General features: G+C 43.3%; 3 protein-coding genes across 6 annotated transcripts in view; 2 read left to right on the top strand and 1 right to left on the bottom strand.

Annotated features, from left to right (window-relative positions):
• Nucleotides 1-5208: 5208 nt before the first annotated feature.
• Nucleotides 5209-13124, bottom strand: FAM217B (family with sequence similarity 217 member B). Of its 4 annotated transcripts, XM_061126904.1 has the most exons (5): nucleotides 13040-13124; nucleotides 11351-11462; nucleotides 11152-11237; nucleotides 8461-9517; nucleotides 5209-7734 (listed from the first exon to the last, which is right to left on the bottom strand). In XM_061126904.1, exons 4-5 carry the CDS (start codon nucleotides 9511-9513, stop codon nucleotides 7663-7665), a joined length of 1125 nt encoding a protein of 374 aa, XP_060982887.1. In that variant the 5' UTR covers nucleotides 9514-9517; nucleotides 11152-11237; nucleotides 11351-11462; nucleotides 13040-13124; the 3' UTR covers nucleotides 5209-7662. The 4 variants fall into 4 exon arrangements, with proteins under 4 accessions (XP_060982887.1, XP_060982884.1, XP_060982885.1 ...); XM_061126901.1 differs by having other exon boundaries at nucleotides 5209-9517; XM_061126902.1 differs by having other exon boundaries at nucleotides 5209-9517; nucleotides 13035-13105.
• Nucleotides 13125-13193: 69 nt separating this feature from the next.
• Nucleotides 13194-16727, top strand: PPP1R3D (protein phosphatase 1 regulatory subunit 3D). The gene has a single exon (XM_061126905.1). It carries the CDS (start codon nucleotides 13573-13575, stop codon nucleotides 14470-14472), a length of 900 nt encoding a protein of 299 aa, XP_060982888.1. The 5' UTR covers nucleotides 13194-13572; the 3' UTR covers nucleotides 14473-16727.
• Nucleotides 16728-18009: 1282 nt separating this feature from the next.
• Nucleotides 18010-27397, top strand: part of SYCP2 (synaptonemal complex protein 2) — a 71189-nt gene continuing 61801 nt past the window's right edge. The window contains exon 1 of the mRNA XM_061125802.1: nucleotides 18010-18045. The gene's annotated coding sequence lies outside the window, so the exon portion shown is untranslated. The remainder of the gene's footprint in view (nucleotides 18046-27397) is intronic.

The following is a 27397-nucleotide window of genomic DNA, read 5'->3' on the forward strand; positions in this document are numbered from 1 at the left end:
GTATTTCTGGATCTATTTTCAGTGACTCAAGTCGTCACTCAGGTTGATCAGAAGTGGTTCCTTACGTTTCAGTATTCCAAGTCCTCCCCCAAGAACTGGTTGGAAAATTTCTTTTGAGAGGTTTTAATTTCTTATCCCTGTTTGTTCAACTAATCGTTGTAGATGAGCAATAGGGGAGGGAAATGCTGCCAAATACAACAGATTGAAGTGTTTTTCACTTTTTGCAAGTATAATTTAATACTAATAATATTGATAGTGGAGTTACCAAGCTCTTTCTTGAGTTGTTTATGTATGTGGATGTTTCTGTGCTTTTGAGGGGAAGAAGAGGGAGATAGCAAGAAAGATTTGAGGCTGTTTACTTTATCTTCCCACATCAAAATCATCCTCTTTAGGTAAAAATATATACTTCTTTTAAAATTAGAATATATTTCAATTAAATTTAGTGGATCATTCATTTAATTATTGTGTGTGTGTGTTAGTCACTTAGTTGTGTCCAACTCTTTGTGACCCCATGAACTGCAGCCCACCAGGCTCCTCTGTCCATGGGATTCTCCAGGCAAGAATACTGGAGTGTTGCCATTCCTTTCTCCAGGGGATCTTCCCCACCCAGGGATCAAACCCAGGTCTCCTGCATTGCAGGCAGATTCTTTACCATCTGAGCCAGCAGGGAAGCCCTCATTTCTTTATTGTAGAAGACCTATTAGCAAAAAGCATTTCATTGCAGTATTGAGAAAATTGGAACAACACAGGAAGAAAGCCAAGTCTTCCTTTCTTTCCCTTTACTTTATTAAGGTGAACATGTCTAGAGAGACTAGAGGAAAAACTTGGTGACCCTTCCAAAGGCAGTGATGACCCTTCCAGACCTGGCTGGAGTATTGAATGAAGTGTGTGGAAAAAAAAAAAAAATCAGCTGAGGGCAGGGTGAATTCTCCACAACTGAAGTTTAAAAACAGAAGAGTGTGGATGTAAGAAAAACATAGTCAAGGTGGACATGTTCTGAAAAACCTCCACTCCTTCATATTCACCTGTGGCCTAGGTAATCAGAGCCATAAAACATTCAGATTTGTGCCCTACTGTATTTTTTATTGAAGTATAAGTGATGTGCAATACCGATAAGTTACAGATGATTCACACTTTCTAAAGAGTTTATTCCACTTTCAGTTATTGTAAAATACTGGTTATATTCCCTAAATGCTTTCCCAGATAACACTAGTGGTGAAGAATCCTGTCAATGCAAGAGACGTAAGAGACTTGGGCTCCATCCCTGGGTTGGGAAGATAGCCTGGAGAAGGTAATGGCACCCCACTCCAGTATTCTTGCCTGGAAAATTCCATGGGCAGAAGATCCTGGCGGGCTACAGTTCGTATGCTGTACATATATCCTTGTAGCTTATTTGATACATAAGAGTTTGTACCTGTTAATCCTCCAGCCCTATACTGCCCCTTTCCCCACTGGTAAGCACTAGATTCTCTCTGTATCTGTGGGTCTGCTTCTTTTTTTGTTGTTATAGTCACTAGTTGGTTATAGTAGATTCCACATATAACTGAGCACAATGCCCTTCAGGTCCATCCATGTGGTTGCAAAGAGCAAAATTTCCTTATTTTTTAATGACTGATGAGTGACCTATTCTTGAGGTAAAGAGCCAGCTAGCTGCCTTTAAACCCTCGAGAAAGCAGAGTGAGGCAAGCAGAAGACTTTGTGGCCAGAGCACGAGACGGGACTGGTCCGGCAGGTGGAATGCTGTGAGAGCAGCCAGTTCAACCTCATAGACTTAAAGTGCTATAAAGGTGAACTTCTCAGACTTTAACCTCCAGAGATCTTAAAATGTAGCCTCTGATTCTGGAGGTCAATGTTTGCCTTTACCCTTATGGGGAAGGAAAGATCATGTTTTCCCTGCCCTTCTAGCGTGTTGGCTGAGATGCCCTGTAATAAAAGACAGATTAACAAGAGAAAAAACCAACAAAAGTTTAGTAACCTGTGTGTCCCCTGTATATGTGGGAGAGACCCAGGAAAAGTGAGGGACTCCCAGAAAAGACCGAACTGCCAGAAATAACATCTCCAGCCAAAGAGGAAAAAGGACATGTGGGTTTGGGGGAGCAACTGACAGGGGGTTGTCAGGAAAAGCCCAGAAAATGAGAGTATAGTTGTTAGGCAGATTTAACTCCTGCCTTAATATGATCAGAGTTGATAAGATGAATAGGAATTTCTGAAATTTCTAGATTTAGTTCATCCTCCTCTTCCAGGTACAGACAGGAAGATATCCTTACAAAAGGAGATTTCCCTTACAAGTCCAAATGTCTTTTACTAAAAGGTAACTTCTCAGTTTTCAGAGCCTCTCCAGTATCTGCTGTTTCTTACAAATAACCAACCTAGAAAACAATCCTCGCGCCAATGAGGCATATTTTGGGATGGCAGATTCTTCCCTCCTTCACCCTTTTACAGTTTTTTTTTTTTTTTTTTAAACTGGGCCTGACAGCTACACTGACAAGAGATAGGTCAGCAGAAGAAAAACACACCAATTTATTTAATATTAATACATGACACTCTAGACTTCATAAAGAATGAAGACCCAGAGAAATGGCAACTCTTCCTTGCTCTCATATTAGGTTGAACAAAGTGGAAAAGTGATGAAACTCGGGGGAGATGAGATGATGAGTGTCAGGATACATTTAACAGGAGGCTTCCTGTGTGGTGTTTTGGATCTGTCATGAATCCTCTGTTCCTTATTAATTCCTGAATATTCAGGAATTAAGAGGAGAGGCAAGCCTCTCTCCCAGGACTGAGGAATGCATGCATCTCCTTTGTTAGTTTTTCCTTATGGTGAAAAGTAACTATTTCCGACCCTCTTTTGATATGGATCGCCTTTTGGCCTTATGGTCTCTATTGCTCCCTGCTTCCTTGGTAAACTTGTAAAGTCTGGTCTCTTGATCTTTATCTGAAGAAGCTACCTTGTATTACGGTGTATATACTCTTACGGAATTCAATAAAGCACCCTTATTCCATCATTGCTTGGGTCCCCTTGTCTTTCTTTCTTTCTCTCTCTCTCTATTTCTGGCTGATTCCCTGGAATACGAAAGCCGGCTGCGTAACGCAGAGAATATTAGCCTCTCTCCTTCTTTCACTTTCTCATCGTCAACTCCAGACCACTCCGGTCCATTAAAGGACCCCAACAGATGAGTATCGTTTGAACAAATAAAGTTTGTGTAGAATTCTCTTGGCCTCAACTTCTCATCCCTGATGATAAATATGTTGTTTTCCTCCTGGTATGGGGAACATGTCTTACAGGAATTTCATCTCCTGCCTTTAAAGAAAAGAAGGAAGATAGGAGTGTTTTTCTTATATTTGCTGTCTTTCAAATGCCTTTAACTCAAAATCATCTCTATGCCAGAGCAATTTTGGCATACATGGTGTATTCTGAACTCCTTCAAATTCAGTGGGTCTGAAGTGGGGCTCAGAATATGAGGAACAGGCATAGAATAGTGCTAGCTGAATGGAATCAAAAGTTAAATATGCATCATTAATTTTCTCTAAAATATCCAACAAGCTGGGACAATGATATATATGACTATCCCGTTTTTAAAATTTCAAGTATATTTTCCAGAGTTATCTCAGCTAATCTCTTAAACATCAAATTGCTGAGGACAGAGATGTATGAATTGGATCTTTTGAGTCTCTATGAAGATTTTTATAAAACGCATGATTTATGTTCCTTCATTGAGCATTGTTCTATAAACAGTGTTTTATGATGTCAAAGTAATGATGCAAGGAGGCTTTTGGACTGAGGTGGTTTTTACCCTTTCCTTGCCTACCAAATGGAACCAAACCCTTAGTGGAGTATTTCCTGTAAATGCCTCAAGTGTAAGAAAAACAACCCAAACACAAACAGCCAGTCAGGGTTTCCCAAATGGTGAAACCACTTAAGCCACAGCCAATCAAATGGTTCCCTTGTTTTGCATCTTCTCCTTGCCCTCAGGTCCTGTCTGGAAAGTGCTCCTAACCTCTAAGCCTTTGGTACTGCCCAATACAAATTGATTTTTGCTCAAATGAGTTCTCAAATCTTTCAGAGAAAAAAAGCTTAAAATTTTCTTGTTTCTGAAATCAAACACTCCTCCTCCCTCCCCACGTCTTCTGGATCACAATAAAAATCTTTCATTTGATCAGAAAGCATCACAGAATCAATTCAATGCTGCCTGAAAAGGATTAGTCGCCACCTTGTGGATAAGAAAATTGCCACATCCAAAAATAATCTACCATTTTATGTACAAACTAATGATGTGAAACCTCCAGCATGGTTCATTTTCAAACTATCAAACAGTTATTTGTAAACCCCCTGTTAAAAATGAGACAGCAAGCCCCAGATGAGTCGCTTATGCTAAGCCCTACTTCACCCAACTGAGACTGACTGTTTTGGCTCTCCTGAAAAGGAACGGTAATCAGGAATAGCCTAGTCAGGTAAGTCATCTGCCTGGTTGCCCCTTGCCATCCTGGCCCCTGAAGGAAGGTGACCTTGCCACAACCAATCTGCTCTTTGCTGGTATCACTTTCTTGTCCGATCCCTTCTGCTTGTAAAGCTTCTGTTTTGTACGGCCCCTCCCTCATAGCTCCTTTCCGTCTGCTAGGTTGGATGCTGTCAATTCATTAATCACAGGATAAAGCCAACAAGATTTAAATTTACTCAGTGAACTTGCTTTTTAACACCCCCAAAATTATTCTTTTTAAACTGCCACTGTTTGGCAGACCCCAAAGAGGACACCTCATTGTCAGAGTGAATTTAGAAAGAGGAACAAAAAGGTTTTCAGAATGCTTACAGCAGTAGCTGCTCACAATTGCTATTTCCTAACCTGAGGACTCCCTCAAAAGACACAGGGCTCGACATTAAAATGCAATTTATTTCTAATGTATTAATTTTATTGAATTTCCATCTGTGTCCCTAACCACCCTTGTGTATAATAAGAGGAAGAGGGACTCAGCAAAGGTGCAGCCAGAAATCTTCCTCAGATGCGTCTAGTCCTGTTGTCATGTCTGCGGCTCAGAATTACGAAAGTAATTAGTACAGAATTTCCCCCTCAGCAGTTTTTTGAACTAATCAGGGAGAATGAAGACAAATTCTGAAATAGAACTGTATAAAAAGCAAATCAAAACCATACCAGAAAAATCCACAGTGTTTTCCCGATATTCAATTGATCTCAAGGAAAGAAAAAGCCCAGATTCACAAAAACCTGTGTATTGTTTTATTATACATAAAACCAAGCATACAATAATTACATAGCAAATAACAAACATGCTGAATTTTGAATGGTGCTCCGTACATGTTTATGAATAAATAATAAATACTGCTTATTACCTTGAAATACAGTACCACCAAGAGGTTTATATTTTTGTTTTACCACTCTTGTAAATGAGCACAAAGGAAAGAGAAAATATGTGATATTTAAACATGAACAGTAGAAATTCTTCTCTCTGGAAACTAACCAAATAGGCCCAAGAACCACTACAAACCAGTGATACCCTCTCCCCCCATCTTTTTTGTCATAGGTTGCCAACCCCATGCTATCCCAGTTAAGTTACAAACTTTCAGTCAGTTTATAGTCATTAAATAGTCCCAACCTAAACAATTGTAGCTAATATTGATATATTTTGGTAGTTAACTACTGTAGTTTTTACAACTTTCCCCCCTGATTCCAAGCCTGAAACAGTTCTTAGCACTTTTTCTAAACTTTGGGGTTGTTTCTTTTTTTGCTACCATTTCATTGGTTACTTTAATTGATTTAAATGCAACATGTATGTAAACAACTGCAGAGAAATGACAGGCACTTCTTAGGAATACAGTGACTCATGTCATAAGATTCCATGACTTCGATCTGATGGACTGAATGAGTTCATGACTCAACTCTGTAATGTGGTCTGCTCAAGTGGCAAGATTTTTATCTGCAGCATTTAGTGCATTAAGATGTGCACATCAGAAATCATAGAAGTGTGCTTCTGCTCTGTAATGAACCTATATTCATTAGGAGCTCTGATCCAATCACAATAACGTCTCTTAAAATTACCAACCAGAGGCCAAAAACTAAACAAGCAAAGTCACTTTTTCAGGCTTTTCAAACTGTCCTAACATGTGACATTATAAATATGCTTCCGAATTAAGCAACCAAGTCAAAGAGCAAGGAACAAATGTAACATCCGAGGTATTACCTCAACATTTCTTAATCAGCTCAGACATACACGAGGCCAGGAAAGGTAAACCATGTCACCGTCCAGATGTCCTGCACAGGTGTGTTACTGCGAGAGGCAGCAGCTCAGCATAAACCCTGGGTTTTTATCAGGATTAATATCAGGATCATATATGTGTATATAACATGCTTACAGAGATTTATTGGCCCTGCAACTTCATACAGAGCTGCATGAACATCTAGCAGAAAAAGAAATCATGAGTGGGTTGTAGACAGGACTTGCCTATCAGTGATCACAGAAGCAGGGCCGTCAAAGGACATGTGGGGGAATGCTCAGGAACTACAGGAAGGAACAGTTATGAATAACAATATGTTTTAAAAATATCATACTTACACTGAGTACAAAAGTTACAGTATAATTGTAAACCATGGAAGTGATGCTGGGCAGATATATATCTTTTGTTCATTTATAAGATTAAAAGGCCTAAGATCTTACCATAACCAGTGCTTTCTCCAGTAGGGCAGTGTGAGGAAGAAAGACTATAAGAGTGAATCTGGAAATAAAGTCTAAAAAGAAAAGGACTACCATAAACATTTTTGTTGTTTAATATGATTAAGATCAGATTTTCATATGGCATCTAAATATTCAATTTTGACCTATTATTTTTTAATTATGTATAAATGCATCTTGTCTTTATGTTAACTTAAACAGTGACTTGGATGACACTGAATTGCTGGGTAAAAAGTCTGCCAGTTGGTAAATATTTTCAAATGAAATGTGCCAAGTTTTTCATTTGCCCCAAAGATGAAAAAACAGAGACATATATATAAAGAAAAATAGAAGAATCGTTTGAAGGAATAAAATCAGCTATAGTCATTAAAACATACTGTACATCAAGAATTGTCAACCAAAGGTTTTAAAGATTTTTACAATAATATCAAAAGCAATCACTTCACACAACCATAGGAACAAGTAGATGTGACTTAAGTTCAGTTCAGTTGCTCAGTCGTGTCCGACTCTTTGCAACCCCATGGACTGCAGCAAGCCAGGCTTCCCTGTCCATCACCAACTCCCGGAGCTTGCGCAAACTCATGTCCATCCAGTCAATGATGCCATCTAACCATCTCATTCTCTGTTGTCCCCTTCTCCTCCTGCATTCTATCTTTGTGACTTAACAGCAGTAACATAAGAAGCATTTAGGAGAGTCAGGAAGCCACAGGGCCATGTAAGGATATGAAGTAACTTTAGTCATGCTCCCCCCACCCCCAGCAAGATTATATAGTCCTGCTCTTGCAAATGAAGACAGATCATCATTTTAACGACAGAAGAGGGTCCAGGTCCCAAATCAGGAATGTAATAAGGGTTCCACTCAAAGTGGTTCCATGTATATCTGTCTGATTATAGGCCATGCATTTGCAAACTCTAAAAAGCAGTTTACCTGTGGCACCTCTTCAGAGACACCAGCCGCCAGGAATTCCAGGTGTCAACATTTCATTCTTCCTCCACCACATGCCAACAACCATGCTTAGACCCACCAACCTCCACTGGGATGAAGTCTGCATGCTGACAGGATACAAAAAATTGACTTCACACCACCTCTAAAAGGCCTTCTTAAAAAAAAAAAACAACAAACCCATGTTAGGGAAAGCACATGAAAGCCCTAGATTCCACTGTCTCCCAAGAGCAGGAAACTTAGCGATAAGTGACCTTGCTCAAAATAGATGCTGTTGAGGAAGGGCCCAAGCTTCCCCTGGGGTGAAACAGCCAGAACTTCTGTTTGAATCCTTTAGGGCCAGGGTGCAAAGAGCCCTGTCTCAGACACTCAGGATTCTCTACTGTTTGAAGCCATACCCACTAGCTCACATGTGCTGTATCTAGCCTGGCTGAGATTTCAGAAGTGGAATTCACTCAAGTCCTGCTAGAGAGCAGTGGTTTTATTTCTTTCTGTGGCACAGACTTTGGCTGATGTTTACCTCAAGTTTGCCTAAGACTGTCAACACAAAGTATGATTACCTAAAGACTTCTTTCTTTGAAAACAACCCTGTGTGGCTGGGGTGGAGGTGAGGGTGGGTGGACTAAAGAACTGTCCACCCCTTCAAGCTCAGTAAACCCAAAGTCTCTTACAATTCACTGGAGGGGAACTTTTGGAAGAGCTTTAATACTGAGTCATCTGCAGGTCCTTGCAACTCATCATCTCAGTTATTTCTTGAATTTGTACGTGTTTTGCTTTCCACCATTTGTTTTGAGCTTTTTCTCGCTGGATATCGTGGCATGAGCACAGTTACTCACATTTCCCTTCTTCTTAAGACCTGTGTGTGCTGGTGCTCGGGCGTCCCTGCAGCCATCTGAGGGATCCAGGATCACGGCTGGCGGCTGGGATGCACGGAGGTTCCCATTGCTCTCGATCTTGGGGCCACCGTCCCCGCAGGATAAGTCCCAAGGCTGCAGCCTGGAGTTCTTGTTAAATTTCTTTTTCTTCTTCTCTGTCTGCACCTCCAGGGCTTGCTTCTGAGAACATAATCGGCTACTGCTCAGCACATCAAGGGGCCTAGGGGAAGCCTCACCAGTGTAACAGAATGGATGGACTTCCTCACAGAGCATGTCTTTCTTTCGTGAAGGGCCTGACTTCGGAGGCCCTTCCTGCTGAGGCCTAGACAGAGCAAGCTTGCTTCTCCCAGGGCTCTTCAGGGCCCCCGAGGTCCCAGGGGCAGTGGGAGGCCTCCCTTTGGCCACCTTGCCTTTCTCACACTGGATGGTCTGGATCTGCAGCCACTCGAGCTGGACGAGCCTGTCGATGTACTTGCCCAGGAGCCCCCCAGCTTTGGGCATGGCCTCTGTCCTGCGCTCGGAGTGCAGGAGCATGGCCATGTCCCGCAGGTCCCAGGAGTTGCACGGGGGCGGGAGGAAGTCGGGGTAACAGTATTCAGGCCGGGTGGGGCCCTGCCCCGGGTGCAGATCAAAGTGAACCGGGTCAATCTCTTCTGCTCGAAGGTGAAGATCAGGAGGCGTGAGGGGGGATGGGGAGATGGCAATCCTTTCTGAATCAGAGAGGTCACTGGCACTGTCCTCCTCTTCGGCATCTCCCTTGATGATTTTCATGGACTGAAAGTCCAGAAACAGCTTGTTCCCTGAGGGCCCCCGATACCTGGGGCTGAGGGGACTCCTTTTGAGGTTTCCTTCTGGGGAAATGCTTTCCTTCAGCTTATCGTCAGTTGGCTGGGGGACACCTCCTCTGAGACTGCTTTTCAGCTGGGAAGAAATGTGGGGGACTTGGGGTTTACTCTGTCTTTTTCTGGAATTCTTAGGATGTTGTACTTTATTCCGAGATGGGCCTGCATTCATATTGCTGCGAGAAATAAAATTGCAATTCTTAGTCCATGTGACACAAACTGGCCTTCTAATGATTTAAGAAAGTAATCAAAAGAAGCCTCTAGTTGTACGTTTCAGCTATGACAATGGGTTAGAAAATGTGAGGCCTCTAAACTCTCAAGTTACAGGACAGTTTTCCACTTGATAACTCTATTTAGGAAATAATATTAATATAAAGCAGGTGCCAGAAGTAAATGCATGGATTCATTTTGCAGCAAATATCAGCTTTTAAGAAAAACACTAACATTTCATAAAGTACTTATATTATCATCTTAAACCCATTGTGTGTACTTTGAAAAATATCTCTTGCAGAACGCTCAGTCTGTTGTTAATGATGAGCACTGTTTAATAACACAAACAAGTAAAATCCACACCTTTCTTTTATATACCTATTTTAAATTAAACATAGACAGGATGTAAAATAAACATTTTACAGAACTTAATTGCTTGTTGGTGGTAACTCTGAACCAGCAAATATCCTAAGGAAAACTGCAGCATATACAACCTACACCTTGAGCCAAAAGCTTATCAAAGCGTCAGAGTATCTTCAAATAGAAAACACACTAGGGAAAACAGTGTTTAGAGGGATAGGAATAAAATCACACAATGCCTGATAACACAATATGAATTTTTAAAAAGGCTTAAATGCTACTTTTTTCTTTAAAATTTTTATCATTTTTAAAAATTGAAGTATAGTTGATTTTCAATGTTGTGTTAGTTTTTGGTGCACCACACAGTGATTCAGTTATATATATATATATATATATATATATATATACCTTCTTTTTTTTAAATATTCTTTTCCACTGTGGTTTATCTCGGGATATTTTTGAACACAGCTCCCCGTGCTCTGCAGTAGGGCCTTGTTAATACTGCCCTTTGAACAGTGGGGAGGCAGATCTCATGAATACATGTACACATTACTAGCATGGCAACTGATTCTTCCTCTAATTTATTTCTGAGGCAGCATCTCATATCAGAGGTGAAAATATTTTCTTTTCAACTTATTTACCAAGAACAGTGCACTTTACCAAGATGAATAGCACTTCTCAGCAACATCAGTCTGGTGTGGTTAAAAAAAAAAATGGATGGTAAACATGCTTTGTGGAAACCTCAGAGGTTCACTTGCTGGAGGTCTCCACCACAATAAGTGATTACTTAAAAATGTGCCACCTCTTGATAAACATGGAGGAGGTTAAATAATTGCCAGCAGCATAACATGTGCTCAATAAATGTTGAAAAAAATGAAGAAATGGATAAAGTAATTGCCATGATTTAGAATTCATAACCAACATTGTTAAAACTTTCTTTTACCTCTAGCTGTCTATGTGCATCCATAAAAGTTATTACTAGTATCCTTTTTAAGAAAAGGAAAACAAACATAGAAAGATGATTACCCAAAATTGTGGATTCTGCTAACAGTGCAAGAATTATGACCTCCTAGAATTTTTACCCACTAGTGATGTTCAAAACCATTTCTGTCAGACAAGAAATATAGTGTATATACTTCTGTCTACAGACATATTTTTCTCCCAACCACACATATCAATCTGGAGAACTGAGATACTGAGCCTTTTGCAAGATAAAGTAATTACATGAAAAACTACTTACCTGCTTTTCTGATAAGATTCATTCACCCTATTCCCTTTCTTGAAAAAGTCACATGGCTGATCATCATTTAGAGTTGGACGGACTGTCTAAAAAGAAAGACATATAGTTAATAAATACCCTAAACACACGAACACACACAAGAAAGAAACATGAAAAACTAGAACAAATCTAAATGAGATTTTACTTAAGTTTACATCACCTTTTCTGTAGTCCTCGAAATATTCTTGCTAAATCTGTTGGAAGATGCTGACAGCAGGGGAAGTGACTTCTTTCCTCCTTTAATATTTGGGAAGGATGCCTTACCACGGGAACTAGAAGCAATGGAACAGTGTTGGTAAGTACCAATTGCAAACGCCCTATCATCCTTATCGTGTTGCTTTTCACTTTTTTGTTCTTAAATATTCAAATTGTATAAAAAGTATGAATGGGGGGATATTGCCTTCTATTTATGGTTTAGTCTATTTTGCTTGTTTTTCACAGCAGGTATTAGATACAAGATCACACTACTATAAATGGATTTCATCTCTCTCCCCATACACACACACATACACATGCATGCACACACCCACAAAATCTCCTTGGAAATAATTTGTTGAGGAAATCTGTGGGACTAATTAAGTTTGGCTGTTACTCCAAAGTTCCCATGTCCATTCATCCATTCCTTCCTTCCACAAAGAGAGTGCCTAGAAAACAGCAGGGTTAGATACCTATCCTGCTCTCATGGAGCTTGAATTCTATTGGAAAGGGCCCCTTTCAGGCCTCCAGCCTTCACTATCACATCAGTCCACGACAAATTTATCAGTATAATACATATCACACAGTGTTCTCTCTCTGTGACATTTTGTTGATTGGTACCACCCAAAGCTGCTTCCCCCCTCTTGAGTGGCCTACTAAAAGTGCCCCATTTGAATGTGAATCTTCCTTCTTCCATAAAATCCCCTGCCTCTGAAAAAATGGAAGAGTTGGAATTATACATTTTTATTTCCTTCCTAAAACTCTGCTCTTTTTCAAAATAAGCATGTATGCCATTTTGATCTGTGTATATATGATGAGAAGGAAAATCACATGCGGGCCCTTACAATGAATGAATGAGACCATAATCAACTGCTCGATTCGTTTCAGATGTAGAAAACGTTCTTCGCCAAATCAATTCATTAGTCTGGTTTTCCTGCTGCCTTGTCCCTTTGGATGGTACAGGAACACTCTAGAACTCTCTAGAAAGTGCACTCCCATCTTCTCCACTTCATTTCACCTGGCAAGCTTTACACCCTGGGCTGTTCTGTTTTCTGGACAAAGTTACTGAGAGAGAAGAGGTGACAGCCTGCAGGGTCCCTAAGGATGCAGAAAGCAAGCTCAGGTTTCCCTGAAGGTTCGGGAACAAAGCTAAAAGTCTGGATTCTGCCTACAAAAATGCGTCCCAAGCGCCAGAGGCTGCTTAAAGGCAGCCTTATCATTTGTCACAGGGTCTTAACCCTCGTTCTCATATCTTCCTCTCCAGTTTGGAGCCTCTGTAGAGACAGCAGCAGCAGCAGTGCCGCCCCCTCCCCACCCCCCAGGGACAGGGACAGCGGTCCCCGCGGCAAAGCATTGTGGGTGACGCGGGGACACGACGCTTCTCGTCTACGCAGCCAGACTCCCACGGTCTGGCCTAGGGTCCGTGTTGCAGCGCAAACGTCCAGAGAGCTAGCTACCCTCGAGGCTTAAAATGAGCCGGGGACCTGCTCCTGGGCAGGCCAAGTGGTGCGCCCCTCCCCCGCCCGCATTAGCCCAGAAATCCCGGGACCGCAGCGTGCACGCTCCGGGTCCTCCGCGCGAGCAGACGCCGATCTGACACCGATCGGCGCGCCGGCCTCCCGGCCGGCCGGCCGCAGACAGACACTGACCAGACCTGTTTCGCGGCAGCAGAGGACACGTGACGCGGGGCCGAGCGGGAGGCAGACTGCTGCGCTGGGCTGCGCCGGGCGGCGGGAGTCCGCGCCTGCCGCGTCACGAGGGGCGGGGCGGAGGCTCGCCGGGAAGTTCCTCCAAGTTGCGGCCGGGTGAGTAACGCGCCGCCGGGGAGGGGCCGCTGGGCGGACACCTCCTTCCTAGCACCCGGAGGAAGCCCAAGGCCGCCGCCACCCCCGCTCCGCTGCGGCCCCGAGGAGCGTCTGCGCGAGCAAGCGTTCGTCCTGGAAACCAGCTGGTTTGTTTTTTTTTTTCCTGCCCAAAGCGGAAAACCCGGGGGAGGACTCGAGGGACCAGGTGGCGGACTGGGGGAGCGCGCAGCCGGCCCACTGCTTCCTCTGCCTGCGGCAGAGTCCAGCGGACCCTCCCCAGGGTCGCCGAGCACGTCCCGGGACACCGAAGGAGCGGACGCAGGGTCGGGAGGGAGGCCGCCCTTCGGTTCCGCCTCCCCATCGCTCGACGGTCGGCCGGGCCATGTCCAGAGGCCCGGGCTCGGCGGTCCTCCCCGCCACCGTCGGGTTCCGGAAGCCCGCCCCGCGGAGCCTCAGCTGCCTCTCGGACCTGGACGGCGGCGCGGCCCGGGAGCCGCGGCCCTGCCGGCCCCCGGGGAGCCCGGGCAGCGCGCCGCCGCCGCCGCCCGCGCCGTCTGGCTGCGACCCCCGCCTGCGGCCCATCATCCTGCGGCGGGCGCGCTCGCTGCCCAGCTCGCCCGAACGCCGCCAAAAGGGCGCCGGCGCTCCGGGCGCTGCGTGCCGACCCGGCTGCAGCCGGCAGCACCGCGTGCGCTTCGCCGACGCGCTGGGCTTGGAGCTGGCACAGGTTAAGGTGTTCAATGCGGGCGAAGACCCGTCCGTGCCGCTGCACGTGCTTTCGCGGCTCGCCATCAATTCGGACCTGTGCTGCAGCAGCCAGGACCTGGAGTTCACTCTGCAGTGCCTGGTGCCCGACTTCCCGCCGCCCGTCGAGGCTCCGGACTTCGGCGAGCGCCTGGGGCGCCAGCTTGTGTGCCTGGAGCGCGTCACCTGCTCGGACCTGGGCATCAGCGGCACGGTGCGCGTGCGTAACGTGGCCTTCGAGAAGCAGGTGGCGGTGCGCTACACCTTCTCGGACTGGCGCAGCGCGCACGAAGTGGCGGCGCGGTGGCGCGGGCCGGCGGGCTCCGGGGGCTCCGAGGATGTCTTCGCCTTCGGCTTCCCGGTGCCGCCCTTCCTGCTGGAGCTCGGCTCCCGCGTCCACTTCGCGCTGCGCTACCGTGTGGCCGGAGCCGAGCACTGGGACAACAACGACGGCCGCGACTACAGCCTCACGTGCCGCAACCACGCACTGCACATGCCGCGCGGGGAGTGCGAGGAGAGCTGGATCCACTTTATCTGAGCTGCTTGGCAGGGCTCGCGTGTCTGGGAGGTGGCCCTGCCTCACACTGCACCCCCAAGCCGGGGCCGTCGGACCTCGCTTCCCGCAGCTGCAACGTGTGCTCGCTGTGGCCCGCCTATGCTGTCTTTTACTTGAAACGTCTGGGTCACTTGGTCTAAACCGTGGCCTCCGATGCCAGAAGGCCCGGCTATGTCATGTGCTGGGTGGGGCGCTGGGTGAGTAGATGCACGAGTGAGTTGGCCCTATGAAGAAGGCCCAGGCAGGTGGTTTTGAAAAGGCCTGCACCCTGCGCTGGGAAAGCCTGTGGCTTTTGCATGTGTCCTGATCGCGTCTCTGTGAATATAGCTCTTTTTTATCATCACTGCGATGTTGAGACCTTTTACCCTTAGCCCATGCCTTCTTGGGAGCATTCTGAATTCAGTAAGCTAAAAAAAAGTCATTCTCGTGTGTTTGTGTGCACTGTAAACAGAATGTATATGCTGTGACCCCCATCATGGTCCCTTGAGGCATTCCTGCCCTGGGACAAGGAAAACCTGAAGTCACATTTGCATGCCAATGTCTGTAGGCTTCTAACAGCCGGGAAACTATTAATAGGCAAGAAATTGATGCCTCTTCAGTCATCATACAATCATTCCTGGGAGTTCAGGCTGCTCCATTAGGCTGTGTGTCTCCTCCATCAGCAACTGCCAAGAAGGAAAACACTTAGAACTTTTAGTTAGCGAAACAGCCCCTTCTGCGTGTTTCTTTGCACTTTATGTATTTTGTTGTACATGTTTGATAATTGTGTATCTGCACTTTATTAGTCATTCTGTTTAAGTTTGAGCTACCTAAGTATTTAAAGAAATTCTGCCTTACATTATTTCAGTTTTCAGGCAACTCTGTGGAATTTGGGCAACAATGCCCTTTGCAGTTACCTTTTTGACGATTATGGTGACTCTTTTGATGTCGTCTTAAGTGTCTAGGGTTCCAGCAGTCATCCTTCGGAAGTCACATTACCAAGTGGAACTAGCAGGTATTTTCAGCAACAACCAGACTGGAGGAAAAACAATACACAAATATTTATACATTTTAGTTGTTTTAAGCTGTGTTTGTATATGCCTGGTTTTATCAACTACCTGCCAACTTTATTCTTTGTGCCTTCAGATAGATAACTTTGTAACCTTGTCTGGACTTGTTTCCCAATTTTAAAAAGTTAAATGGTTTGTTTTGTTTTTTTTAACTCTCCAACCAAGAAGTCAAGGCCATTGTCTCCTGCAGAGTACCACAACAACTTAAAATTCTCAGCGAGGGGCTGACTATTTCTCTTGGTGCTGAGTGGTGGTCTGATAGCAGGTGCTAGCACAGAGGTGTGAAAACCCAGCTAAGGTGGACGTGGTCTCCAGCTTGGGAAGCTGGTTTTCAAGAGCTGAAGCCAGTGTGATAAATCTTGTGATAGCTGTCACCAGTGAATTAACTCTAAATATTTGAATGCTTGTTACTGTTTGTCAAATAAGTATGCAAAGGATGAATTTTGCCTTTTAACCAATTTCTTTTTTTTATAATGGCAACTTCAGTGTTTTAAAAATTCCAGCAACAAGGATGGCTTTCTTTGGTACCTTCTGGTCTAAGAATATGGAATTCTGATTTAAAACATTGTGACTGAATTGAACAATCGCTGGCTGTTAGCACTGTGAACTCCATTGACATGCAAGAGGTAGAGAAGCCTGGTCGCATTTCCTGCTGCTTGACAAACTGTCCAGTTAGGTCTGTAAGCCCGTGAGGGCCTCAGCCACTATGCCCTGGATCCAGTGTGCAAAGCAATTATCCACAGCATTGACGTATGAGCAAGAGCTGGCAAATATATTGCTATGTAAAGGCATGTGGGGAATCTTATAATCTGTGTAAAGGTCATTTGCCAAAAAAGGTCTGGTCAAGGAATATGTAGTAAATGTTATATCTTCAATATTAAGAAAACCTCCATGTGCCTTTGAAGAAAGATCAACATTTAAAAACTTGTACATGTTTGATAATTGTGTATCTGCACTTTATTAGTCATTCTGTTTAGGTTTAAAGCTTAAATATACCTGCCTAGTTAATAAAGTAGCTTTGGGACAGCTTAAGGAGATTTGCAGGCCTGAAAACACAGTGACATAGCCCAGAAATTCAAGTTTTGTTGTGACCTGTGCAGTTGTTGGGTTGTCTCTTCAAACATATTTTAATACCTGCCATTTAAAATGACTTCACCTAAGCCTCACTATTAAACTATATGTGCACAAGTTGTTGGTTGAAGTGTGTTTTTCTTGTGGCCTGAATAGCGTGAAAAAAGGCTTTAGAAATGTGTTAAGAGGTTTCACATATGTCTTATCCTTCCTAGAATGCTGTCATGTTTAGTATCTTGCCAATATAAATAAATGCATTTTATGATGGCACCTGAGCTTCAGCAGCACAGTCGTGTGTATCTTTGAGAAACTGAGATGCATCCTTTTATGCCAGGTCAGTATTACATAGGAAGAAAGCTCTAGGAAAACACGGGGGATGGAATAGTTATTGTACTTCATCTTAGTGCTTATTGAAGCCCATGTAGGAATAACTACTGTGTATCTGCCACCCCCCCCCCACCCCCATGGTGACTGTCACTCAATTACAGAGCTTTGAACACAGGAAAAGGAAACCAACATGTCCTCTCTTATTTGCTGGCCTACAATGCTAGGTGCTGTAAGTATTTGATGTCATTTAATTCTGAAAAAAATTAAATACATTAAATAATTAAATTAATTAAATAAAATTAATTCTGCACTACCTAGTAGATAATAGCCCCATTTCTCAGCTGAAAAGAATGAAGCTCAGAGAGATTTAAGTAATTCACCTAAAGTTCCACCGTTGGCAAGTAGCAAGGTTAGCATTCAAACCCACTGCAAAGCCCACCTTCTCTCTGCCATGTGAGAAGACGCTCCCAGTAACAGTTTGTTAAATTTAATTGAACGTCCATTCGGATTATGACTGATAAGGTTTTCCATCTAACATAATCTAAAGACCTATTCAAAAACAATTCAAATGAAATTAAATAAAATCAATGATATTTTCTTCCATGTGGTAGTGACGTTTACGACATAATCCTTGGACTTTCTGAACAATAAAAAGGGCTCTAAACGTTTTTCCTCTACTAAAAAGTGGCAAGGTGAGGAGTCACTATTTTTAATTTTTGACCTGCTTGTCTGCTGTAATTTGTGAATTCCCTGCCTAATTTACACAATCATCCATTGCTTTTATCATTTAAACTGATACTTTAAATTGAAACATTCTAAAGTTCCTGGGGAAACACTTGATTCGCTCAGTGCCAAGCCTAGACGGCCTCAGTGCTCTGTCCCCTAGGGGTCTGGGATTCAAGCCTGTGACAGCACTCACAGCACCTGCTTCTAGGAAACCTGAGCAGGGCCTGGGCGGGGGCGGGGCCGGGGCGCGCTGGGCGTGGCCGGGAGGGCGGGGCGGAGCGCGGCGGCGGTCAGTGGAGGCTGATCAGGAGTGGTTCTGCTGCCCTCTGCTGGCCCGCAACGTGGGCCTCTTTCAGGGAACTCTGACCACGCGTCCCGGCAGGTTCGTCTAGGGTCCTCGTGTCTCTGCCGTCCCGTCCAGTCTTCTCGGGTGGCTGTGGGGAGCCCGGGGTCTCCTTGGGCCGCCAGCGCTTCTGGCCCTTCAGGTTCACGTCCTGCGGGCAGCGCAGGCCCGGTCAACCCCTCCAGCGCGTCCACACCGCTGGAGGGAAGAGAGGGCAGAGGAAGGACCCTGGCGCCGCCTCTCGCGGCGCGGCCGTGGGCGAGCGGGGTCAGGGGTCGGGGTCCGGGTCTGGCCTGTGCCCGGCCGCCCACTCACCTGAAGCCCCGAGCCGCGCCCACCTAGGCCCTCCCTTTCCGGCCTTGGGAGGTGCCTGCGCTGGTGCGAGGGGCGGGGCCTGTCCGGCGGCGGCGCTGATTGGATGTGGTGCCGAACCGCACGCGACGCCGATTGGACGGGCGCTTCCCGCCCTCCCTTGGCCGCCTGAGGCGCAGAGGTGATAACCGAGGCTTGGAGACTCGACGCCAGGCTGCTGCGAATCTAGGAGACCCACGCGGAGGCCTCTTTCAGCCGACAGGTTGAGCTGGTTGCCCAGGAGGGCTTCCTTGACGGTGGGGCGCGTTAAGGGAGAGTTGCGGCGTCCGCCGGGCCTCCGAGGGCGGTGGAACTAGCGAGCGGCCTCCTAACCGTTGAGGCGGAGCCGTTGAGGAAATGGCCGTGGTGGCGCAGCCAGGGTTGGGAGTGGAGGGAGCGGGGAGGCCTACGGCAGGGCGTTGGGTGGGCGGTGCGGGCCTCGCGCCAACGAGTCTTGGGGCGTGTGGTCGTCTGGGGCCGGCGGCGGCCTGGACCGCGCTGGTCTTGCTTGGGCAGCTGGTGTCCTGGACGGGGATGGGGGTCAGGGGCGGGGTGCCTCGCGGGCCCGCGGGTCCGGGAATGACCGCGGACGCGAGCACTGACCAGAATCAGAATATTGATGGTGACGAGAGTGGAGACGCGGGTCGGAGTTTCAGAACGGGCGCGGAAGCCGAGACTCTGGCCCCCTCCAGTCCTTCCGTCCCCACTGCTTTGTAACTGTGCTCGGGGGGGTGGGGTGAGGGTGGGGTGAGGGTGGCTTGGGGTGGTGTGATGGAGGGTGTGTGTGTGTGTGTGTGTGTGTACAGGTGAGGGTGGGGTGAGGGTGGCTTGGGGTGGTGTGATGGAGGGGGTGTGTGTGTGTGTGTGTGTGTGTGTGTAGAGGTTCGCCTCTGGCCTCGCGGCAGCAGTGCACGCAACTGTTTCCCTTCCCCTCGCACCGCACCCATTCTTCGCGAGTGTGTTCTCCGTGGCCCCCCCTTTCTGGGGTGGAGTCGTGATGTCCACGGTACCAGCAGAAGGGTGATGAGATGGGTCCGTGTGTCACGGTCTGGCGGTCACGGGCGATGCCATTTTGCAGCTGTTGGTAAAATAGCTTGTGTTAACACTTGAGTCGTGTTGGGGAAGAGTCCGGATTCACGTTCGGAACTGTTGTAGTTTGCTCTGGTGGCTGAGCGGACTGTTCCATTGAGTCAGCTTTGGGGAGGAAATGTGTGCCTCTGACAAGTTGTTGGGTGTTTTTTAAACCTTAACCCTTTTATCGGCCTGCGTATACACATTCATCCTGTAAGGCTTGCCTGTAACGCCAAACCTGCTTCGTTGACCGCTCCCCCCACCACCATACATACACACAAGCAGACTCTTGAAAAATTATTATTCCGTGCTAGGTCTCCCTAGATCGTTCTGTTGTTCCTTGTTATAGTGAATAGAACTTCAAAGCAATTTAAAGATATTTTAAATTGTTTACTCGTTATGGTAGAAAGAAGTGTATCGCTTTACCCTCTAGATTCAGCCTTTCCTCTCAGCTGCAAATGTTTGTCTTGTTTAATGCCTAGTACCCAATTTGGGGCTCTGTTAAAGTCAATTTGCATTCAGCCTTGGAAGGGAGGGAGTAGTTAACTGGATTGTTGAATTCAGTTTCCTTACTTGAAAAATCTTCCTGTGTAGATACTAGTTAATTTTCCTTCCCCTTGAATGGTTTCTTGAACAAAAGTAGACTAGGAACTAAACCATCTTTTTAGCTTTGTGTGCCTCTTGGCCATAAGTAATTCTTTTGTGTTATATTTCCTCTCTTAAAGTACTTTGTAAATTCGTATTCACATTGTTATGGTTGTGATGCTGGAAAGTGTAAAGTAATAGGCAGGTCTGCCCCAACAACTGCTGACAGTAGGGGAAAAGCACAAATAGAGCCCCTGAAATATTTTAAGTATTTAAACTTTTTATTACATTTTCAAATTGTGAAATAAAATGTTCTAGCCTTTAGTTTCAGACACATACCTTCATTGCAACAAAACGGAAAAATGTATATGAAGCTCTTATTTTTGAGTGTTGGCAAAAATATCAAAGATACTTGAATGTATTTATTATGGATGTTTGATGGACTGCATTTTTGGAGAAGTATAATGACCTGTATAATTCATGAATTAGTATATATTTCACAAACTTTCATTTTAGTAAAATCAGTAAATCAAGAATTTTACTGTGTTGTATTGACAGTACAATTGAAGGATTAAAACAACAGGTAATTTTGTTCAAAATGTACTAATTTGAGTATATTTTCACCAAAAACATGATGTAAGTGTAAAAAATAGTACTTTTCCTTTAATATTTTCTTCAATATTAAAATTTTCTTAAAACTAAGGTAAATACATATTATTAGTGAACATTAATCAAAATAATTTCTTCTAATTACACTGAAATTTTTAATAAATCTTATTAAATATTTTTTATAAAAAGTCACTATTCTTGTGTTTGCCCTCTAACTGTGCATAGTCCATATCATGTTCATGCGGTTTCCTAGATTTATGTAGGAACAAATTAAACAATAATGGGTTGCTTAGAAATACAAAATGTTTCTCTGGCACCATGTGCAACTGTTGTGAACACTGTGCACTTAGTTGCTAGTACTTCCAGAGCCACAAGTTAGAATACAAAGAGAAGCAAGAAAAGGGACATTTGGCGCTATTAGGAAGCAGCTTTTCCTTATGCAAGAATCCATTAGTTTTGCTCTACCAGAGAAAGAATTTGACAGTTAACTAATGTCTTTTTCTCTTACCTGAGCACTTAGGCTGCTCAAGTTTTATCTCCTTTCTGAAGCAGGGACTAAAATGTCAGTATCAGCACAACCTGCAATCTTCTCTGCATTGTTTCAGCTTCTCCCTCACCCCCGCCCCAAATCCCTTAAACTTATTATTGTTATGTAAGATTTCTAACATACAGAATAAACAGACTAGTGTAATTAACTGCAGTCCCTTCCTTTAATTTTTATTTTTATAATATTTATTTATTTTTGTCTGCGCTAGGTCCTCTGTTGCTGTGTGGACTTTCTGCAGTTGCCGTGCTCAGGCTTCTCACTGCAGTGGCTTCTCTTGTTGCAGAGCACTGGCTCTGGGGTGCACGAGGACTCGGTGGTTGTGGCTCACAAACTTAGTTGTCCTGCAGCATGTGGACTCTTCCCAGACCAGGGGTCAAACCCATATCCCCTGCATTGGCAGGCAGATTCATAAGCCCTGAACCACCAGGGAAGTCCTATCCCCTTCTTTTAAAGATATAGGCAGGGAGAGTGTTTCTTCGGGGTTTAAAGGGTATGAGTTGTGAGAGTGAATGTGTTCATGGTTATAGGACTTGCTGGGTCAGTACTGAGTACTGGATTCTGAGTAAATAAGAATCCTTAATCCTCTCTTAAATAGAGAGTCCTTAATGAAATTATGTCTGTGGGTGTGAGAGAGAGACAGTGATATACAAAAAGTTTGTATCTATTACTTCTTATGCTTTGTTCTTTTTGTTTCAAATTTTTTCACCATTCAAAGTCACAGACATCCTCCTGAGTTTCCTTCTAATGGTTTTTAAACATTTTCATTTTAGTAAATTCATCGTTTATTTTGTGAATGGTGAATGGGGGAAGCAGGGGCCTAATTTTATTTTTTATATTTTGAGTTAGTTCCCCAGTGTCATTTTGGGCATTTGGGGTATTTATTGACTAATTTACATTTATTATTAGCAAAACATTCTTACTCATATATGAAGTTCAAATATATGCTTGGATATGCATTTGGATTCTCTTGGTTATTGATCCATTTGTTTATTTCCTATTTTTAGTGTTTTTTTTTTTTGTAATTGTGACTTTGTAATATATTTTGATAGCAAAGAGGATGATTCTTCCATTTATTTTTAAATAGTACTTTTGTTAATAGAATTCTAGCTTGCCGTTTTTCTTTCAGAACTTTTTAGTTTCTTTCCTTTTAGTGTTCTTGTCTGGCTTTAGTATCAGAATAAGCCTGGCTAATGAAATAAGTTTGGAAGTGTTTTCTCTTCTGTTTTTTTGGAAGAGTTTGATGGTAAAATTCACCAGTGAAGCCATCTGGTCCTGGACCTTTCTTTTCTTTTCTTTTTTTTTTTTGGCTGTGCCGGGTCTTCATTGCTATGAGGGCTTTTCTCTAGTTGCAGTGAGTGGGGGCTACTCTCTAGTTGCAGTGCACAGGCTTCTCATTGTGGTGGCGTCTCTTATTGCTGAGCATGGGCTCTAGGGCACACAGGTTCAGTAGTTGCAGTGTGAGGGCTCAATAATTGTGGTTCCTAGGCTCTAGAGTTCAGGCTTGATGGTTGTGACACATGGGCTTTGTTGCTCCATGGCATGTGGGATCTTCCCAGGTTAGGGATCGAGCCCTGGTCTCCTGCCTTGACAAATGGATTCTTTACCACTGAGTCACCAGGGAAGCCCTTGGACCTCTCTTGTTGGGAGGTTTTCAATTACTGATTCAATTTCTTTACTAATAATTGGTCTGTTCAGATTTTGTTTTTTTCATAACTCAGTCTTGACAGGTTGTATATATTTCTTATTGGTTCCATTTTTTCTAGGTTGTTCAGTTTGTGGTCCAAAAAGATGCTTGTTATGATTTCAGTCTTCTTAAATTTATAAAGATTTGCTTTATGGCTTAATATATGATCTGTCCTGGAGAGTATTCTATGTGTGCTTGAGATGAATATGTGTCCTACTGCTGTTCTATAGGAATTCCATATAGGTCTGTTAGATCCATCTATCTAATGTGTAGTTAAAGTCCAATCTTAGAGCACTTTAAAGAAGTTATTATTCTAATTCTTTTGGCTTTCATAGTTTCTATTGGTCTTATTGATGCTGCTTAAAAGCAGTTTGTTTTTTTATTTTGATCTTTGATTTTCAGCAGTTTTCTGTGTTACCCCAGGTTTGGTTTTTTTTTTTCCTTTGCTGGGATTCATAGGGTTTTTTGAATCTATTGTTCAATGCATTTTGTTGGTTTGGGGACTGTGTCAGTCATCATATCTTAGGTATTGGTTCTGTCACAGTCACTATTTCCTTTCCTGGATTTATAGTTATACATACATGGGGCTTAATAGCTTATCCTGTGTTCTTGATCTGACTTCTGATACTCATCCCCGACCCCTGCCATATTTTTGTCTTTGCTTCATGCTGGATATATTCTTCTGGTACCACTTCATTTCTCAAATTTTTACTTCATCTGTGTCTCATCTGCTATTAAAACCATGCATTTATTCTTTCTTAATAATCTTGTTATTGATTATTTTTGTTTCTAGAATTATTTGGTCCTTTGTTCAAATTACCTTGACCTTCCTTATCTCCCACCCCAGTTTCCAGTTCTCTGCCACCATTCTCAGTCTTACAATCATTATGTACACAGTACTCAGTTATTTTGAAGTATTTTTCTGATAACTACCATCTGGAGGTCCTGTGGGTCTCTCTTTTGGCTAGTTCTTTCACCTTTTAATTAGTTCATCCAAGTCTATGAATTGCACTTTAAGTATTGATTTGGTTACATCCTATAAATCTTTTTATCCTTTAGGTTTTTGTATGTTGATGTTTTCTTAGTCACTTAAACATTTTGTCACTTCTGTCTTTTAATAGCCCACGGACTATTCAAATATATGCATTTAAGTTTCTGAATAGATAGGAAGTTTGAAGCTGCCTTTGCAGCTGATTTCTAAATTTATTGCATTGTGAAAACAGATAATCTGCTATGTTTATTCTTTTGCATGCATTGTGTTTTGTTTTTGCTGTGGTGACTTAAGATTTTCTCTTTTATTCTTATTCAGAAATGTCCTTACAATGTGTCTAGATGTAACTTTTCTTACTTATCTTGAATTCCATGGAATCTTTCAATTTGTGGATGTTTGTGTTTGTTTGGGAATGTTCTTAGCTATTATTCAACTGTTGCCATCCCACTGTTCTTTTTGGTTTTAAAATTTTTCTAAGTTTCTTAAAGAATAGATACTGGAATGTATGCATCTCTTCTTCTTATCTCAACTTTTTATCCTATACTTCCTTTGTGATATTCTGTGGTAACTTCAACTTTGTCTTTTTATTCCAAGGAATGTTCCCTCCTGAAGCTTTCAGGCCTGTAGTGTTAGTGGCAGCAGTGAATGCTCAGGGTTCTCTAGCCTATGCTGTTCCTGTTATGGTTCCTTATTAATCTCCCTGTTGGTTGCTGACCTCCAATACTTATTTATTACCTCCATAATTGCATTACTACAGGCTAAATTTTCATCCTCTGTGATGGCCTGGGGAGAATGAGAAAGAGAGTGAAGCCAGGTAGAAAATAGGGACACCCCTACTTGGGAGGTGGGAAAGCAGACTATGGGTCCCTGCATTTCCAGTATTTTGCAGGCAAAATGGTAAAACAACTGCCCACTATTTAGAGATCTTGGAATCATTGCTGGTATTCTGGAATTCCCAGAAAGCCACAGACCTAGAATCACCCATTTAGTATTTAAGCTAGAATAGACAAAACCAGATGGGGCAAGACCACAGTAGGCCCTGGATAGACTTGTTTGGAGCAGCTGGACACTAGCTACTTATTTGCAAAGACTGGTATTTTCTTGGTAATTTCACTTTCCTCACAATAACCCAAACCTACCTTTCACTGATCCCTAGCTTTGGACCCTACCTACCTACATTTTAGTGTGAATTTACTTTTAAGAGGTTAAATAAGTATAAATTGCAAGTAAAACTGAAGTTTCCCTTCAACAAATACCTGATCACAGTTTTGTGCAACTCTCTATTCTTTTTCCTCAATAAGCTGACGAATAGTCAAACTGTCCGAGTGGTATAAGTGAATGTCTCTCTCTCTATACACACAGGTGGATGCACACAATTGTGTGTATACTTAAATTGTACCTAGAGATAATTGTAAATAACATAAAGTTTCTTTTTTTATGTAAGTGGAATTATGCTGTATTTACCATCGGGCAGCATGTTTTTTAATCACTAAAACTATTTGGCTGCAGATATCTAAAATTCGGGTTTATTGTGTTCACAAAATTGATTATCATATGCCACATTATATTTATTCATTCCTTGCCCCTTCTCCCATTCCCAGCATCGATCTAGGTGCTTTTGAGTTTTCCCACTCAGAACAATGCCAAAGAATGTTCAAACTATCACACAATTGCACTCATCTCACATGCTAGCAAAGTAATGCTCAAAATTCTCCATGCCAGGCTTCAACAGTACATGAACCATGAACTTCCAGATGTTCAAGCTGGATTTAGAAAAGACAGAGGAACCAGAGATCAAATTGCCAACATCTGCTGACTCATCGAAAAAGTAAGAGAGTTCCAGAAAACATCTACTTCTGCTTTATTGACTATGCCAAAGCCTTTGACTGTGTGAATCACAACAAGCTGTGGAAAATTCTTAAAAAGATGGGAATACCAGGGCACCTGTACCTGCCTCCTGAGAAGTCTGTATGCAGGTCAAGAGGCAACAGTTAGAACCTGGATCAACAGACTTGTTCCAAATCAGGAAAGGGGTACATCAAGACTGTATATTGTCACCCTGCTTATTTAACTTATATGCAAAGTACATCATGCAAAATGCCAGGATGGATGAAGCATAAGCTGGAATCAAGATTTCCAGGAGAAATATCAATAACCTCAGATAGGCAGATGATACCACCCTTATGCAGAAAGCGAAGAGGAACTAAAGAGCCTTTTGATTAAAGTGAAAGAGGAGAGTGAAAAAGTTGGCTTAAAACTAAATATTCAGAGAACTAAGATTATGGCATCCGGTCCCATCACTTCATGGCAAATATATGGGGAAACAATGGAAAGAGTGAGAGACTTTATTTTTGGGGGGCTCCAAAATCACTGCAGCCATGAAATTAAAAGACGCTTGCTCCTTGGAAGAAAATCAATGACAAACCTAGACAGCGTATTAAAACGTAGAGACATTACTTTGCCAATAAGGATCTGTCTAATTAAAGCTATAGTTTTTCCAGTAGTCATGTATGGATGTGAGAGTTGGATTATAAAGAAAGCCGAGCGCCAAAGAATTGATGTTTTTGAACTGTGGTGTTAGAGAAGACTGTTGAGAGTCCCTTGGACTTCAAGGAGATTAAACCAGTCAGTCCTTTAGGAAATCAGTCCTGAATATTCCTTGAAAGGACTGATGCTGAAGCTTCAACTCCAATACTTTGGCCACCTGATTTGAAGAACAGACTGGTTGGAAAAGACCCTGGTCCTGGGAAACATTGAAGGCAGGAGGAGAAGGGGATGACAGAGGATGAGATGGTTGGATGGCATCACCGACTCAATGAACATGAGTTTGAGTAAACTCCGGGAGTTGGTGATGGACAGGGAAGCCTGGCGTGCTGCAGTCCATGGAGTCGCAAAGTGTCAGACACAACTGAGCGACTGAACTGAACTCGGAACAATGCGGCAAAAACGTGTTTAAACTTGACTCCTTATGCATGTGGAATAAATGTTTCTCTGGGGATCAGACTTTTTTTTTTCCCCCTCTAGAGTTAATCTTTGGAAATGCAGGAGATTTTTTTCTTTCTTTTTTGCTCATCCCTTTTTGTATGCCTATTATGTATGTTCTCATTGGCACTTAAATTTCTTTCCTGGCATGTCTGCTAGAAAGTAGGCTGGCTAGTGTCTTGTGGTTTAAAGATAGACAGTCCTGTATTCCTCTTGGTTTAATTAATGAACTGTCCTCTACGTTGGATTTCCTGCGATTCTATTAAAAACCTCTTCATGGTACTGATTATTTTAAAGTTGTTCTATTCATGATGTCTAGAAAAGATTGTTTTTATTTCTTTTCCTTTATAGGACTAACCTCCAGACCTCCAAGTTGCATTTGGAAATGTCAGATGCTTTGGTTAAGATGGTGCTTAATATAAGCATGTTGCTTCCTATAAGCGTGTTGCTTACTGTTTGCATTTTCCTTTGAAGGGAAAATGTGTTTAGATTATCTTTTCCTTCTTTCATTGCAGTTTTGTATATTCTTGTATATCTTGTTCTTTGGCAATATACTTGCATATATTTCCCT

Source organism: Dama dama, chromosome 23 (genome assembly GCF_033118175.1).
Source record: "Dama dama isolate Ldn47 chromosome 23, ASM3311817v1, whole genome shotgun sequence".
NCBI classification, from domain to species: Eukaryota; Metazoa; Chordata; class Mammalia; order Artiodactyla; family Cervidae; genus Dama; species Dama dama.

What these genes read in the sequence shown, in the direction of transcription:
- FAM217B (XM_061126901.1), bottom strand. Translation starts at nt 9,513, where the DNA reads ATGAATGCAGGCCCATCTCGGAATAAAGTACAACATCCTAAGAATTCC.
- PPP1R3D (XM_061126905.1), top strand. Translation starts at nt 13,573, where the DNA reads ATGTCCAGAGGCCCGGGCTCGGCGGTCCTCCCCGCCACCGTCGGGTTC.